The following is a 14,419-nucleotide window of genomic DNA, read 5'->3' as shown; positions in this document are numbered from 1 at the left end:
TGCGGAGAAAGAATCAATGAGCATTTTCATCCGGAGCCCGAAATCAGGTTAGCCACAGCCAAACGGAGCAAAAACTCCACGATCGTCCCGACCCAAAGGTGAAGGGCGCACATTCCGGTCTTCGTTTTCGCGTGAGACTCTCATTTCATCCAATAGGGCATTCCTCTTCGTTGTAATGGGTTAGACTCCGACGGACGGATTCTCCGGATATCCGTCTTACACATCCCCGCATATTAAGGAGGTTGACCGCGGTTACATGTAGTCTGGGGTAAAGTGAGCCATATCTTACCTGGACAAGTTTTGAAATGTCAATGACATGGATGTCAGAATATCTATCTATCGGAAATATGGGCTTAGGCCTCTCAAAAGAAATATAAACTTTCAGACAAGTCATCATTGCCATGTAGAAGGGATTCGCTTGAAACGAATGGAATGATTGGCCAACAACACCAAGATAAGTATTTCAAAGAGCCCTATCTAACTTGACTATTTAGGTACTAATATCACCAGCCTGTCACACTGATAGAGACACTGCAGATCTTCTACGGCTGTTCTAGAAGGAAACAAGGAACGATTCATGATAACTATCTTCAGCATCTGTCATAAGTCTGAACCTGCAACTTTTGTAGCATTCCTTATCTGGAACTATTTCTATCAAATGCACGTAATCATGTAATATTTATCCCTTACATAGACAGACGCCTACCAGCACAGCAGGCTTAGGCCTGAAGCGACTTAGGCAGGGTAGCAACCTTCTCATCGAAGAGCTGCTCAGCCTGCTTCCAGACCCGAGCGTTGGCCCGGTCATTAAGCGTGAGAAGGCTAGGCAAGAGAGCCTCGCTGAACATCTCAGAGCTCTCACGGGGAAGGAGAGACGGGAGGTGGTCAATGCTGATCACGCTGAGAGGCAGGCCTCCAGCCTCAAGACCGGACACGGGAACTGTGGGCTTATCAAAAGTGGTCGTAATGTCGTACAAAGGAATGGGGTTCAGAGGGTTGGAGCTTTTGAGAATTAGCAGTGCGCTCGCTGGCATGGTTCATATCCGATAACTCACGTGTCGGCGCTGACGTCGCAGATAACAGACAGGGTTCGGTTAGGGGCAGAAAGTGACTCGACGTTCACGAAGGCTAACGCAAAAAAAAGGAGATATCAGCAAATTGCATATAGACAGGGGGATGTATGTGTGAAAGTACCTGGAATCTTAGCCGACAGGTAGATGCAGTTCACGAAGATATCCGCTTCGTGTGAGATTTCCTTGAAAGGACCACCTGCGAACGTTAATTTATGAGCTTAGATTAGATTGAAGAGGTTGGAGATAGCAATTGACTCACCTCGCGCAGTCTCTGCCATATCCCACTCAATGATGTTGGACTCGGGAATACCGACATCCTTGGCCAGCTGCACAGCACCGCTGCCACAGCGTCCGAGCTATTGCATTGTTAATATGTATATCGCTCTGCTGTGGATATACGCAAGACTCACAGCTCCAATCACAAGGATCTTAGGTGCCTTGCCAGCGACCTTCTTGCCAGCCTCAAGCGACTCCTTAACAGACTCGACCAGACGGTCTTGGTTGGCATAAGGAACCTCGCCAGGCAAGGTCTCGTTGGGGTGTGTCAATTGCCAAGCCCAGTTCTTCACAGCCAAAGCAGATCCTGTTCCACGTCTTAGTATTGATTGTTTCAGGGAAACCAGCTTCACGTATAAATACCTGCGTAACCGGCGGACCATCCGAAGGCTAGTAAACAAAAAGAAGTTAGTCAATTGAATCCAAACAATAACACTCCAGGAGATGAGTCTTACCAGCAACTCGGCGTCCGGTATCATCAGTCAAGAATTCTAGGTCGAGCAATGTGCCCTTGCCGCGAGGCCAGCGGCTAAGGACCTTCTCCCAGCCGCCTTGCTGCTTGAAGCAGTGTGCGAAAGTGACATGAACGTGCTCCAGAGGGAAGTCATCCTCTGGCAGCTCCTTGAGACCCAGAATGACGGCATCCTTGGGCGCATCCTGAACCCAGGATCCCTCCTTGACCAAAGGTGCACCAATCTATAACAATTGCTGATATTTAGGGCGGGTCCGAGCTATACTACCGAGAGAATCATACCTTGGAGAATTCCTCATCTATAGGGCGGAATCAGCCATACAGTCCAACAGCAAGGGATGGGGGGAGTGTAGAGGATATAGGAGATTGGACGTACCGTCAAAGATACGCTGGGTAGACCGCTCAACAGTCACATCATATCCAGCATCAATCAATGCCTTGCAGGTAGTCGGGGTCACTGGATGGTGTATCAGCCAATTGCTTCCCCGCCATGGCAAGTGGGCTGAAGCTACTCACAGGCAGACCGCGCCTCAGCGGGCTTGGTCTCAGCGCGCAACCAAATCTTTTGTCCAGTCATTTTGGAAGTAGGAAATTAAAATATGATGAAGAAGGAAAAAGAAATCAAACAAATATTAATTGCTCTATCACCAATAATGACACAGACTTTCCCTCCAGTAATAAGCGGGGATGGCGAGGGTTATTCCGCTCCGAGAAATGACTCAGTCCCGATTATCGGCCGCTTGAAACTCAACCTTCCGAAAGAGCCGTGGGTTTATGCATTCAAAGTTATAGGATTTAATTCCGAAAAAAAATTAACTAGTTCCCTAGAAGGAATTTTACCATGAAATTAGATCGGAGATTTAAAAGTGGTAACGTTATGTCAACCGGAAGTTATGGGGCAGCGCAGTGGTCTACTATATACTAGTACAGGGTACAAACAGTTCCTTTTCTTAAAACGTCATACAGGATCAAGAATATCTGCGGTAGAACTTCTGTGGTTCTTGAATTTCAAAATATTTCCCGTCCAATTTGGTGAGGGAAAGTATATTCTTCCTATTGCAGCGCGTGTACAGCCACAACCATCAGAAGTCCCGGACATGAATAGACACAATTCAACGTTGGAGCAAACATGATGGCATGGAAGTAACACGGCAAACCAGTAAATAGTGTGCCCTCGGTCTATTCAAGCTCCCTTTGTCCGGCTGCGAGTCCGGCTACCAATGCCATCTCCTGGGATAACCTTGTTCACGGCATCCTTGATCTTATCCTTCTTAGACCGACTTGCCTTCTTCTGCCCTCCACTGTCTGCGTTGGAGGGAGCAACAGCAGCGGTGCCATTAGAATTTGTGACAGGCTTCTCGTCTGTCTTCAGCTTCTTGGTATCAGGCTCATCCGACGGTTCAGGCTTTCGTTGCTCCTCATCCTCAGCCAGAGCCGGAGTGGGCGTCACAGTTGAATCAATGTCACGCTTCTCGCCCGCCACTATTTCATCCTTAGGCCCTACTGGGATTTGGGACTCACGGGCAACAGGAATACTGCCGAGAGCAGATCCTTTAGGCTCTGTCACAGGCGGCTTGGTTTCTGGGGTGGGCTTGGGTGTCTCAAGCCCTTCCGCTGCCTTCAGCGGGTCGGTGTCTATATTGGAGTTTTCTGTTTGGGCAAGAGGTGGGCTATCCGTTTGAGTTGTGTTTAATCTGTTCTGGAATGCATGCGAATGTTCCTTGACTAGCTGGGCAGTGTCTCGATCTGTTAGATCCCTTAGTCAGCGGCTTTAAGCAAAGAAACGCCGTTTAGCAACCATATCTTGAGAAAATATGGCTGCTTAGACCAATTGATCCTTGAATTCTATAGTAGTGCATGTGCAGATAAACCACGTACCTGAAGCTGCACTGTTCTGCACGGGGGCTCCTTCAGTAGCCATTGTGGATCGATGATGTCAGATGCCGGCACAACGTGTGTCAAATTGGTAAAGATTGAGTGGGAGGGTATTCGCAAAAGCAATGCGACTGCAATTCTTATCCGGGCGAATTTGTAGGAGGAAAGAAAGAAGCAAAGAAGAATTGGCTAATTTGGGGGGAGCGTGAGGTGAGGTCGCGCGGTGACGTACTTGAGAACACTGGAGACACTGCCCCCGGTTGATTCGCCGCTCCAGCCCTCTAACTCTCCACGGCATTCTGTCGCACAGCCTCAGCTCCAGAATAACAATTGTCACGCAATGTTCTCCACCGGAGGTAGCTGTGGGCACCACACAATTGCTAGAGGTGAGTACTCGATCACAAAGGCTGTGAATCTTATCATTAGTCAGGAGGCCGTGTAAAGATGTTTAATAAGTTATGCTCTTCATTGAGCCCAAGAGGCTTGTCTAAGAAACTGGCTGAGCCACTATTGGCAATGGGTTATATATATCAGGGGGATAAAAAGGGTTTCGTATATTCGATATAACGAAGAGACAAGCTTGAGGATAATTGATAGTATTTAGGTGCATCACACACCTCCAAATGCGGGTTTAGCCAAGTCCTCCTCGGAACTCAAATCCAGGAGTGTATGCACGACCGCCAAGAAGCAAGAAGACGAGGCTCTAACCCGGGATGGAGTAGCGGCAGTGGATTTCCTTTGTACGGTGAATTGGAAAATGAAGGCTTGTCGAACAGCCAGGCTGAAGTAATTTCAATTGTGTGATAGGACACAATGAATTCGGAAGGGGAATTGTATACTAGCAGTATGCCGACATGACTGCAGTGATCCTGCCTATAGCCGCCTCTTATAGGAGAAACTTCGACAAATGTGTGCGCCTCTTTCGGTGTTGGTGTTGGCTTAGATGCTCTTCAAACATCCTAGCTATGTGTGGGAATAGAGTGGTTCAATAAGTTTGAGATCAGAGGATCATGAAAAACTCCAGTTCAAACGGCCAAGATGTTCCTCTTCAGACATTGTATGTGTCTTCTCATCGACTGGAGCTGGCTGTTCGGGTAGCAATTCTGAGATATGTTCCTCCAGCCGGGAGATATCACGGAACCTCTTCTGGTCAACGAGGACGCGAAGAGCCTCCGAACCAATCTCGAAGAAAGCATCGCGCCTAATTTCATTCCAAGCCTGGAATTTGCTTGGTGAGAGGCTTGCCACGAATTGGAGGAATGGGCGTGGATCAGGATCTGTTGGGTGACAGACAGCCACAGATGCTACCAGCAGGGACCGAGGAGACAGCACGGAAACCGTATCCCTGAACTGGTCATATACTACCGTTGATACCTGCTCACTCGATGGTTTGTGCTCCATGGCCATACGGCTCAGGTGAGCACCTGCAGCCAGGAGCATCGGTTTCCTTGACTTATGGGAAGAAGCACTTTGGAAATGCATCTGGCATACACTCAGATAATGTGCCATCGCCGAGCTGAAGCCATTTCCAAAGGAGACTTCTGCATCTATAAAATCAACAAGGAGATGATTGAAGGTCTGCCGCGCAAGACCTTCAGTCATCCGGCCATTCTGACTACCTAGGTCATGACTCATGAGCATTTGCAACCACTGCATGACAGTACTGTGCAATCCCTCTGCCACCATGAACTTGGTCAATGATGTAGTCACTGAGCGCAAACGCAGAAGCATTTGCCTTGATGTGCCATCTGATGCCCAATACCAATCAACAATCCTCGATGCCACCCGAGATGTATTCATATCGGCCGGGGATCTAGAAAGGAGAAGTTGAGACTTTAGACAATCATTGATCGCGAGGGTAGTGACTGAGCCAGCTGCAGCCATTTGATCAAACACCGCCATGGGTTCTTCGGCTAGTCGTCGCTGGCCTTCGATGCTTTGCAATGTGGCGGGTTCTTGTGTGATGGGTCTGGTCGGAATTATACGGAAAAGAGGGTTATCGAGAATGTTCTGCAAATGCTGATCGGTTGCATGCGCTGATGATTCGGGGTTGGGGAGAGGTCGGCCATGGTTGTTGCCTGATGCGGGATAAGCCCCATCTAGTTGACGACGAAAGGAAGATGTGAGGGCATTTAACAGTTGCTGAGACTCTCGTGGAGTACGAGGCAAGGGTTGATGGATTTTGGGCCATGACTTGAACTGAAAAATAGATGTACCCTTCATGATGGTGAGAGTTGGCGAGTTTCTCTCAATGATATGGATGATGATGCATCAAGTGTAGAGAGGGAGGATCGACGAGGGCGGTGAAACAAGCCTTCTCCCTTCCAAAGGGCGAAAAAAAGGTGCGCAGGGTGAATGACGAGTAGAAGAAACTAACCACACTGACACTAATTCAATGAAAATAATATTATAAAATGATTTTCATTCAATTAGGAGAATATATATAGAACTAAAATATCTATATCTATAAATATAATTCAATATAATTATACTCAATCAAAATACCTTAAAAAACATGTAAAGAAATGTAAAAGATCCCCTTTGTTACTGTAAAATTCCCCCAGCATCCAATAAGCGCCACTCGCTAAAAGCCAGGCAACGCCAAGACTTGAAGGGAAGCAACTCAGATCCCGTTAGCTTTTGATCCTTTCTTCAATCTTGTCATCTCCTAAACGTATTCTTCCTCTCCCCCCAATTAATCTCTTTGATTTTACCTCTTTCTTTCGTCTCTTCTGGCCCCCGTGCCTGTGGTTCTGGTGCTGTTCCTCTTCTGCGAGGGTGCTCCATTTCAATAGCCTTTCCTTGCGAATCGTGACCTCCTTCCTCCCTCAATACTTCTCCATCTCACACATCTTCATCAATCAACATGTCCGACATTCAGAACCGGTCCTCCGCCTCGCGGGGTAGAGTATCCGCCCGTGGTGGCCGTGGCGGGTTCAGCTCCAGAGGTGGTCGTGGTGGAAACAGATCTGCAAATGACAACTCAGACATCTCATCCTTTGAGGAGGGTGAAATTGGACAGATGAAGAAGAAGTACTCCGACACTCTCCCAACTCTTAAGGAAATGTTCCCAGACTGGAAGGACGAAGATCTGGTGTTCGCACTGGAAGACTCGAACGGCGAGCTCTTGGAGGCAATTGAGCGCATCAGTGAAGGTCGAGTTCCCGTCAACCCCAATCTTCCCGACTCGAAATCAATCGAATCTTGTGATTCGAGGACCATGACTGACTGGCTTTGCAGGTAATGTATCTCAGTGGGGTGAGGTCAAGAAGAAGACCACAGACCGGACTCGCCCTAAGCCCAAGGAGGCCCCCAGTGCCTCAACCGAGACGACTGCAGCTTCCGCTCGTGGAACCCGTGGTCGTGGTGGAATAGAGAGCCGTGGACGTGTTCGCGCAGACCGGGGCCGTGGCGGTCGCGGAGGCCGTGCAGGAGCCACTACAAATGGAACTCGCGCAGTGTCCGCTACTGTAGAGACTCCCGCGCCTACTGCTATTCCTGCTATCACATCCGAGTGGGCTGCGCCCAAGGCAGAGGAGACCGTTGCAGAGCCTTCAGCTGAAGGTGAATTGGAGTCGACCGAGGCTAAGAGCAGTGTGATTCCTGAGGGCACAAAGAAGGGGTGGGCGAGTCTTTTCGCCAAACCACCCGCTCCTCCGGTCCAAAAGAAGCCCCAAGCTCCTCCTCCTGTTCCCGTTGCCGAGAAGCCCGCCGAACCTGTCGCCGAGCCGTCTCCCCCCTCCCCCGCTCCTGAACCTGTGACTGCGCCCGCTGCCTCCCAGAAGACACCCGTTGCCAAGCCCACTCATCCTGTGATCCCTGCCATTCCGACCACCGCTGTTAACCCTCCCAAGGGCGATTTGACCGAGACAAACCTCGAACAAATTCCCGATGTATCCGCTCCCGCTCCTACCGCCACCGCCGCCAGTACCATTGGCAGTGGTATTGACGCCGCGACTGTGGCCGCAGCTGCTACTACTCCCTCCCGCTTCCCCTCGTCTGCCTACCCTCCCAGCGCTACCAAGCAGGGCCGTACCCCAGGTCTTCAACGCCGTGTGATGGAACAGCAGCAGGCCGTGGTCATGCCCGGCAACCACGCAGTGGACCGCGCTGCGGTTCAATTTGGTAGCATGGGCCTGAACGGTGACGCTATCGATATTGATGAGAACCGCGAGGAGGCCGAGACCCGCGCTCAGCCCCCGCAGCACTCCCCCGTTGCTCCCCGTGCCTCTCTTCCACCCGCGACTCAGGCGCCACACTCGATTGAGACTGGTGCCGCTGGGCGTCCTGCTCCTGGTTTGCCCCCGGTCCCCCAGGGCGCTTCTGCCGACTCTTTTACCGACTTCGCTCGTTACTCTGAGCCCCAGCAGAAGCCATTTGATCCGTTCACCCAGCAGGTGAGCCAGCCGCAGCCGCAGATCCCAGAGCCGTTTGCCAACCAGGCCCCTGCTCAGCCCACTGCCACCACCGGCAGTGAGTACTCTCCTTTCTACGCCGCCGAACAGCAGCGTTTCCCCTACTACGCCTCCTATGGCTCTTACGGCCAGACCCAGGAAGCCCCCGCCGGTCCTCGTGCCGGAGCTGGGTTTGGTGTCTCTGGTGCTGAGGCCCAGGCTCAGGTCCCCACCACCCAGCCTCCCAACCGCTACGGCCCCATTGACGCCACCAACAGCGGACACAACACTCCTAACCCCACCGTCCCCGGCGCCACTCAGCAGACCCCCACTGCTCAGCACATGCCTGGCCAAAGTGCGCAGCAGCACGCTTATGGCTACCAATACCCTAACTACTACAACAACCCCCACTACGCTTCATACATGAACCAGATGGGCCAGCAGCAGCAGCAGCAACAGCAGCAGCAGTACGGTGGCGGTAACCGCCCAAGGTACGATGATGCTCGCCGGTATGAGGATCACTACATGCAACAGCAACAGCAGCACAACCAGCAATACGGCTATGGTAGCCAGTATGGTCCCTACGCCGGTAAGGGTGGCATGTACGGCCAGCCCCATGGTGCTTTCTCTTATGACCAGCAATCGTCTTCCCCCGCAAACACCGGTAGCTTCAGCCAGGCCATGCCCAGCCGCGACTCAGTCTACGGCCGCACTGGCTCTGCCCAGCAGTCTGACAACCAGTCCGCTACTGGCGCCAATGCATTCGGTACTGGGATGTCGGATGTCTTCAGCCGTTCCCAGGGCAGCTTCGGCCAAAATCCTCCCATCGCCGGACAGCCCCCCGTTGCCGCTGACGAGACCAAGGGCTTTGAAGCCCCTAAGGCCGGCGGTCCCAGCCCCTCCCTCGCCCAGAACCGCCCAGGATCCGCTACCAACAGCGTCCCCGGTCAGCCCCAGGCACAGACTGGTCTTCCCCCGCTTCAGGGTCAACAGGGTCAGCAGTCCTTCGGTAGCTACCCTCAGCTGAACCCCCAGTACGGTGGACTCGGTGGACTCGGTCACCAGGGTGCGGCCACCCAGACTCACCAGGCCTCTGGCTATGGTAACAACTACGGTGGAGGCTTCGGTAACTACTATGGAAACTCTGGCCGTGGCGGCTGGGGTGGCAACTACGGCCACTAAAAAGACAAAACGAAACGAAGGGGAGACATAATGACCCACCAAACACATATGGCGTTGCATTTGCGGATGATTTGAAAAGGGGTCTGTCTGGTCTTTTTGTTCACTTTACAGTGAAAGAAACCTCATGTCTTGTCAAAAAGAACAGACAGCACCCAGATATCTCTTCATCTTTCTCTCCTCAACATCTGTGTAATCTCTACTTCTCTTTCTTTTTGGGGAGCTTGGCTGGTTTTCTTTACTTTGGGGGACTGTCTTCTTGATGTTTGTTTGTTTTCTTTCTCGTTTCCTTGCCCTTCCTCTCAGCCGTCTTGCTCTTCTTTGCTACCACTGCTCCCACCTGATGCGGTCTCTGTATTAAATTCACCAATTCCTCTCTAGGTTTCTCTGTTTTTCTTTTTGTTTTCTCGCTATAACCTAGTCGGTGTCTATTCGGGTCCGGTGTGTCACTTGTTTCCGCGGACGGTTTTCCAGTTTTTTTTTTTTTTACTACCTACTTCTCCCTTCTGTTATTCTGTCTTTGTGCCTCCTCACCATGTGCAATATCGGTCGATGATTATGATGTATGGCTGAATGGGTCTGGCAGAGGTAGATCCAATGCTCAGTTGCGTTCTGGGCTAAAAAGTGTCATGAATTATGTATGTCCTGTATGGCACCTGTCTTTGGAGACTGTTCTAGTATTGTAAACTGTAGCTCTTGTAATCACAAGAAAGTACTAGACTTCCGTTGTTCGCCAGCATCAAGCCTCTACATGTACTTCCATAAGATCAAAGATGCATACCATCAACTTAGTTTAAGATACCATATCATTAGATGGAAAGGTTGAGCCGCCTAGTCCAAGCATATAAGCAAGCGCGCGGCTTCGACTTCAACCTGGACCATGAACTATATACAATCAAAATGCAACATGACAGGGTACAGAATAGGAATCCAAAAAGTCAAATCTATGTGGCGCAAGCAAGGCCCCAAGACAATTTGAGATGAACAAAAAAAATGTATCCGACTCCAGCGACAATCTACTCAGTGAGACCGAGACCCTCACCGCCAACCTTGTGGTAAGGCGGCTGAGCGCCAGCAGCCTTCTGAGCATCGAAGCGCCAGATACCGCCAGTCTTATCAGACTCGAAAGCAAGATCGGCCGATTTAGCAAGACGCTGGATCTGGGCGTCGTCAGCACCCTCAATACGGTTGAAGAAGCGGCGCTCCCACTCCCGGCCTGCCTCCTTCTCGATGCGGCGCTGTTCGCGCTGGGCAGTCTCAATGCGTGACTTGTATCCGGAAACGGCATCCATGTCTCCCTTCTGGATGTTGGCAGCCACATCGCTCCAGGCACGTCGGCTTTCGTACAGATCTTGTTGCTCGAGGGGAGCTAGGGCGAGCGGAGTGACGGGGTTCTCCTTGGCGTTCCAGGAGTCGATGACCTCCTTGGTGCGGGCGTCCTTGATAGCGAACTTATCCGACCATTGACCCTCTACCGTGTAAAGGGGCTTTTTCTCACCCTCGCTCTCCTTGAACAGGCTCGCGGTGAAGGTATTCTTCTTGCCGCTCAGCCAGCCCTTGCCGGAATAGTCGATCTTGGCGACATAGCCGGTGCTGCTGACGATCTTGGTTGACTTCTCCAGCTCCACGAAGGGCGAGCCGTAGATCAGCGATTCGATGTGTAGGTTGGGCAGCGTGATCAAGTATTGCTCCTTCTCGTCGGATCCGGGCGGGGTGATTGTGTACAGCGCATGGCCAATCTGCTTTACGAGGATAGTGCTGGAGAAGGAGGCCTTCTGCGCGTTATATCCTTGCAGCTGTGGTCGTATTGTCAGTTATTGGAACCTCTTAATTACTTGGTACAATCTTTATCTACTCACCTCAACACCGTTTTTCTCATTGCGGATCGCGTAGGCTGTGGCCGGAGGATGGTGGCTGTGATTTAATTAGTGGGCTGTAGTTCCACAGAAGTGGCCTCGCATACCTGACTTGTTCGCTGACCAAGGAAGTCTCCCCCACTTCCGCGTCACCTGCCCATTTACCAATAAACAGCTCTCCCAGGAACGGGTTTAAAGGCTTTTTCTCACTGCCGAGCTTCTCGCTACGGCTGCAGTATTGTTGGTGCAGTGTGCTGAGGAACCACTTGAGAACCAAGAGAGCACGCTTCGCGGGGTCAGCCTCCTTAGCTGGTGCCACGAAGACGGCAGGGTGTTCGGCCCAGTAGGCGGAGTATTCGGTGAGGGAGGTGGTAGACAGGATGAAGGGAGGAGCAGTCAACGAGGATAGATCACCGTTAAAGGAGGCGATCGACTAGAAATTTGTTAGCCAGGTATACTCAAACAAATGAGCCTGCATGCCTTTAGGAAACTTGTCCATGAGCCCTTGCTATTAGGGGGGACCTGGCTTTGAGAGGACATATTTAATAAGAATGAACTCTTCAGCTATTGAATTGGACTTCAAATCAAGAAGGAAAAAAAAGCAAGGAGCGTGGGGAGGTGGAGGGACGAGTTGGGTCGTTGGCGGTCAGAAGCGGATAACGTCATGGGCAGGGGCTGTGTCTTTTGTGAACAGCCACAACACCAAATTGGGTAGATTTCCAGATGTTCTTTGGAAAGAGATTCATTATTAGATGATGTACTTCATATACAACATACATATAAATATACTACTTAGGTAGTATTCAACATGTGAAAGACACTTTACCTAGGTAGTGACCATCTTTCTTTAGGCCCAGTGCTAGCCTATAAGATAGGAGCCTAGACTTGAAATCAGTTAAGTTAGGACTCATCCAGAACATATTTTCTCTTTTTCTTAATTTATATAATTGATAAAGGATTCCAAAAAGGTTAGTATGTATTTATCCATTTTCATGTGCGCGGGAGTACTCCGTACTCCGTACGGAGTAACCGGATCTCCTTCACAGACCCTCGGTAGCCCCGGATTCTTTTCCGCTCTGCCCTAATCGGCAACCCTACCGGTCTTCTCCCCGAATCATATTGGTCCGTCGCCTCTACATTGGGCAGGATGGACCCTAGAAGATGATAGCAAGCCCTCTGTTCGGGGGCCTCTGGCCTCTAGAACGCTACGTCGGAAGCAGCCCGCCGATCCTCCCAGATGATAGGGAAAGAGGCATTCGAATTTCTCTCTATGACTCACGCTTTAAGTCTGCGATATACCTCGTTGCTGTTGACTTTCTTAGGCTCAATAAATTTACTTCCATCTCTTCGTTCTTTACTACAATTCTAATTGAAGACCTTCCCACGCATCTACGCACATACCCGACTGGTATGACCTCGGAAAGAAGCCGAATCTAAGAACGATTGCAGATAATTTCTTTCCTATCTTGCATCTGCAACACGAGATAGGCGAGCCTTATTTACGACAAGCTACTAGACACTAGCTCTTTCAAAAAGAACTCCTGCCATGTCTCCAGCTACCTCGATAGCATCCAGCGAGGAGAGGCGGTCTCGATCCTCAATAAATGAATACGAAATCCAGAGATCTCAATCCCGGCGCTCCCAACGAGAAGGAGCTGTGAATAGTCTTGACCACGTACGGAGCCATGTTTCACATCATGACATGGTTGTCAGTGACGACTTCCACGAGGTCGATGCGGAACAATACCTACGCTTTTCACCAGCTCGCAAAGTGATCATCGTTGGTGTCCTGTCGTTCTGCTCTTTCCTAGCACCTATCTCTTCCACCTCTATATTAGCTGCTATACCCGAAGTGGCAAAGACCTATAACACCACAGGAAGTGTTATAAACGCGAGCAATGCGCTATATATGGCATTCATGGGTATTGCGGCTCCCTTCTGGGGGCCCTTCAGTCAGGTCTGGGGGCGACGTCCGGTGGGTAACGAGAAGAATTTCATCTTGAAGTACCGAGCTAATTGAGAGTAGGTGTTTCTTGTGAGCGCATTTTTGTTCTTTGCGTTTAGCATCGGCACGGCCTTGGCACCCAACCTCCCAGCATATTATATTTTCCGTGTCTTGACTGCATTTCAAGGGACATCCTTCTTGGTCGTTGGGAGCTCGGCATTGGGTGATGTATACGAGCCTCGAGCACGGGCAACAGCATTGGGGTGGTTTCTGTCAGGAACCCTAATTGGGCCAGCCTTTGGACCATTCATTGGCGTATGTGCTACTCTATAAATCCAGCGCTGCGAAAATCCGCTGACCTAGAAATATAGGGAGTGATCGTTACCTTCCGCTCATGGCGTGTGATCTTCTGGCTCCAGGCAGCTCTTGGAGGTTGCGGCACGCTTCTCGTCTTCTTCTTTTTCCCCGAAACCTACCCGCATCTGACCAAAGGCGACATGGCCGACAAGACGATGTGGCAAAAAGCCAAATACCTTTGGCACCGGATCTCTCCGCTCCAAGTTGCTATTATGCTATTTAAATATCCCAACCTCTTTTGCACGGCTCTCGCTGCCGGCGCTCTCGTCTGGAACCAATACTCTCTCCTAACTCCGATTCGATACGTACTCAATCCACGCTTCCACCTCACCAGCCCTATCCAGACGGGGCTGTTCTACATCGCGCCAGGCTGTGGGTATCTTGTTGGCACACTCATGGGTGGAAGGTGGGCAGACCATACTGTGAAGAAATGGATCATCAAGCGCGGTGGTGTCCGAGTCCCCGAAGACAGACTAAAGTCTTGTCTGGTTTTTTTGGGTGGTGTTATCCCCGGATGTATCTTGATATATGGTTGGACAGTCGAGAAGGCAGTTGGTGGAATCCCAGTCCCTGTCCTTGCCATGTTCTTCCAGGGGGTGGCGCAGCTGTTCTGCTTCCCTAGTCTCAATACCTACAGCCTGGATGTTATGCAGTCGAGCGGCCGGAGTGCCGAAGTCGTTGCCGGTAGCTATCTGTTACGGTACGTGTTCGGTGCTCTAGGGTCTGGACTTGTGCTTCCGGCGGTAGAGAGTATGGGAGTGGGGTGGTTCAGTACTGTCAGCGCCCTATTTTTGGTTGTGTCCGGGGTGGGTGTATGGCTCACGACTATTTTCGGCGATCAATGGCGGGATAAGGTTGAAAAGAAGAACCAGCGTAAGGCTGAGGAAAGCACCGAAGAGATGCAGCAGGGCACAACAAAGGCTGAGGCTTGAAGATTCAATTTCGAAATATCTCGTTGGGGACATCTATTTATGACTTAATGATAGGATGTG

The 14,419-nt window shown here is 50.7% G+C and overlaps 6 protein-coding genes across 6 annotated transcripts; 2 read left to right on the top strand and 4 right to left on the bottom strand.

Moving 5' to 3' along the window:
* Window positions 1-719: 719 nt before the first annotated feature.
* Window positions 720-2,398, bottom strand: lys1 (saccharopine dehydrogenase (NAD+, L-lysine-forming); the record flags this gene model as incomplete). Its single annotated transcript, XM_016746882.1, has 10 exons — window positions 720-1,002; window positions 1,056-1,128; window positions 1,195-1,269; window positions 1,333-1,429; window positions 1,484-1,656; window positions 1,713-1,739; window positions 1,805-2,045; window positions 2,104-2,120; window positions 2,198-2,278; window positions 2,338-2,398. 10 exons carry the CDS (start codon window positions 2,396-2,398, stop codon window positions 720-722), a joined length of 1,128 nt encoding a protein of 375 aa, XP_016594076.1.
* Window positions 2,399-3,004: 606 nt separating this feature from the next.
* On the bottom strand, window positions 3,005-3,742 carry PEX2_096110 (uncharacterized protein; the record flags this gene model as incomplete). Its single annotated transcript, XM_016746881.1, has 2 exons — window positions 3,005-3,567; window positions 3,700-3,742. The coding sequence occupies 2 exons, from the start codon at window positions 3,740-3,742 to the stop codon at window positions 3,005-3,007; spliced, it is 606 nt and encodes a 201-aa protein (XP_016594075.1).
* A 962-nt stretch (window positions 3,743-4,704) lies between these two features.
* Window positions 4,705-5,919, bottom strand: PEX2_096100 (uncharacterized protein; the record flags this gene model as incomplete). Its single annotated transcript, XM_016746880.1, has 1 exon — window positions 4,705-5,919. One exon carries the CDS (start codon window positions 5,917-5,919, stop codon window positions 4,705-4,707), a length of 1,215 nt encoding a protein of 404 aa, XP_016594074.1.
* Window positions 5,920-6,562: 643 nt separating this feature from the next.
* On the top strand, window positions 6,563-9,272 carry PEX2_096090 (putative RNAPII degradation factor Def1; the record flags this gene model as incomplete). Its single annotated transcript, XM_016746879.1, has 2 exons — window positions 6,563-6,851; window positions 6,937-9,272. 2 exons carry the CDS (start codon window positions 6,563-6,565, stop codon window positions 9,270-9,272), a joined length of 2,625 nt encoding a protein of 874 aa, XP_016594073.1.
* A 1,013-nt stretch (window positions 9,273-10,285) lies between these two features.
* Window positions 10,286-11,665, bottom strand: PEX2_096080 (OSBP family protein; the record flags this gene model as incomplete). The annotated part of the gene is made up of 4 exons (XM_016746878.1): window positions 10,286-11,065; window positions 11,129-11,183; window positions 11,233-11,558; window positions 11,648-11,665. The coding sequence occupies 4 exons, from the start codon at window positions 11,663-11,665 to the stop codon at window positions 10,286-10,288; spliced, it is 1,179 nt and encodes a 392-aa protein (XP_016594072.1).
* Window positions 11,666-12,729: 1,064 nt separating this feature from the next.
* On the top strand, window positions 12,730-14,359 carry PEX2_096070 (putative MFS transporter; the record flags this gene model as incomplete). The annotated part of the gene is made up of 4 exons (XM_016746877.1): window positions 12,730-12,782; window positions 12,839-13,100; window positions 13,152-13,385; window positions 13,442-14,359. 4 exons carry the CDS (start codon window positions 12,730-12,732, stop codon window positions 14,357-14,359), a joined length of 1,467 nt encoding a protein of 488 aa, XP_016594071.1.
* Between the last annotated feature and the right edge of the window lie 60 nt (window positions 14,360-14,419).

Source organism: Penicillium expansum, assembly GCF_000769745.1.
Source record: "Penicillium expansum strain MD-8 chromosome Unknown contig338, whole genome shotgun sequence".
NCBI classification, from domain to species: Eukaryota; Fungi; Ascomycota; class Eurotiomycetes; order Eurotiales; family Aspergillaceae; genus Penicillium; species Penicillium expansum.
The sequence above is the reverse complement of the archived record's forward strand: the minus strand, read 5'-3'. Positions and strand labels throughout refer to the sequence as shown.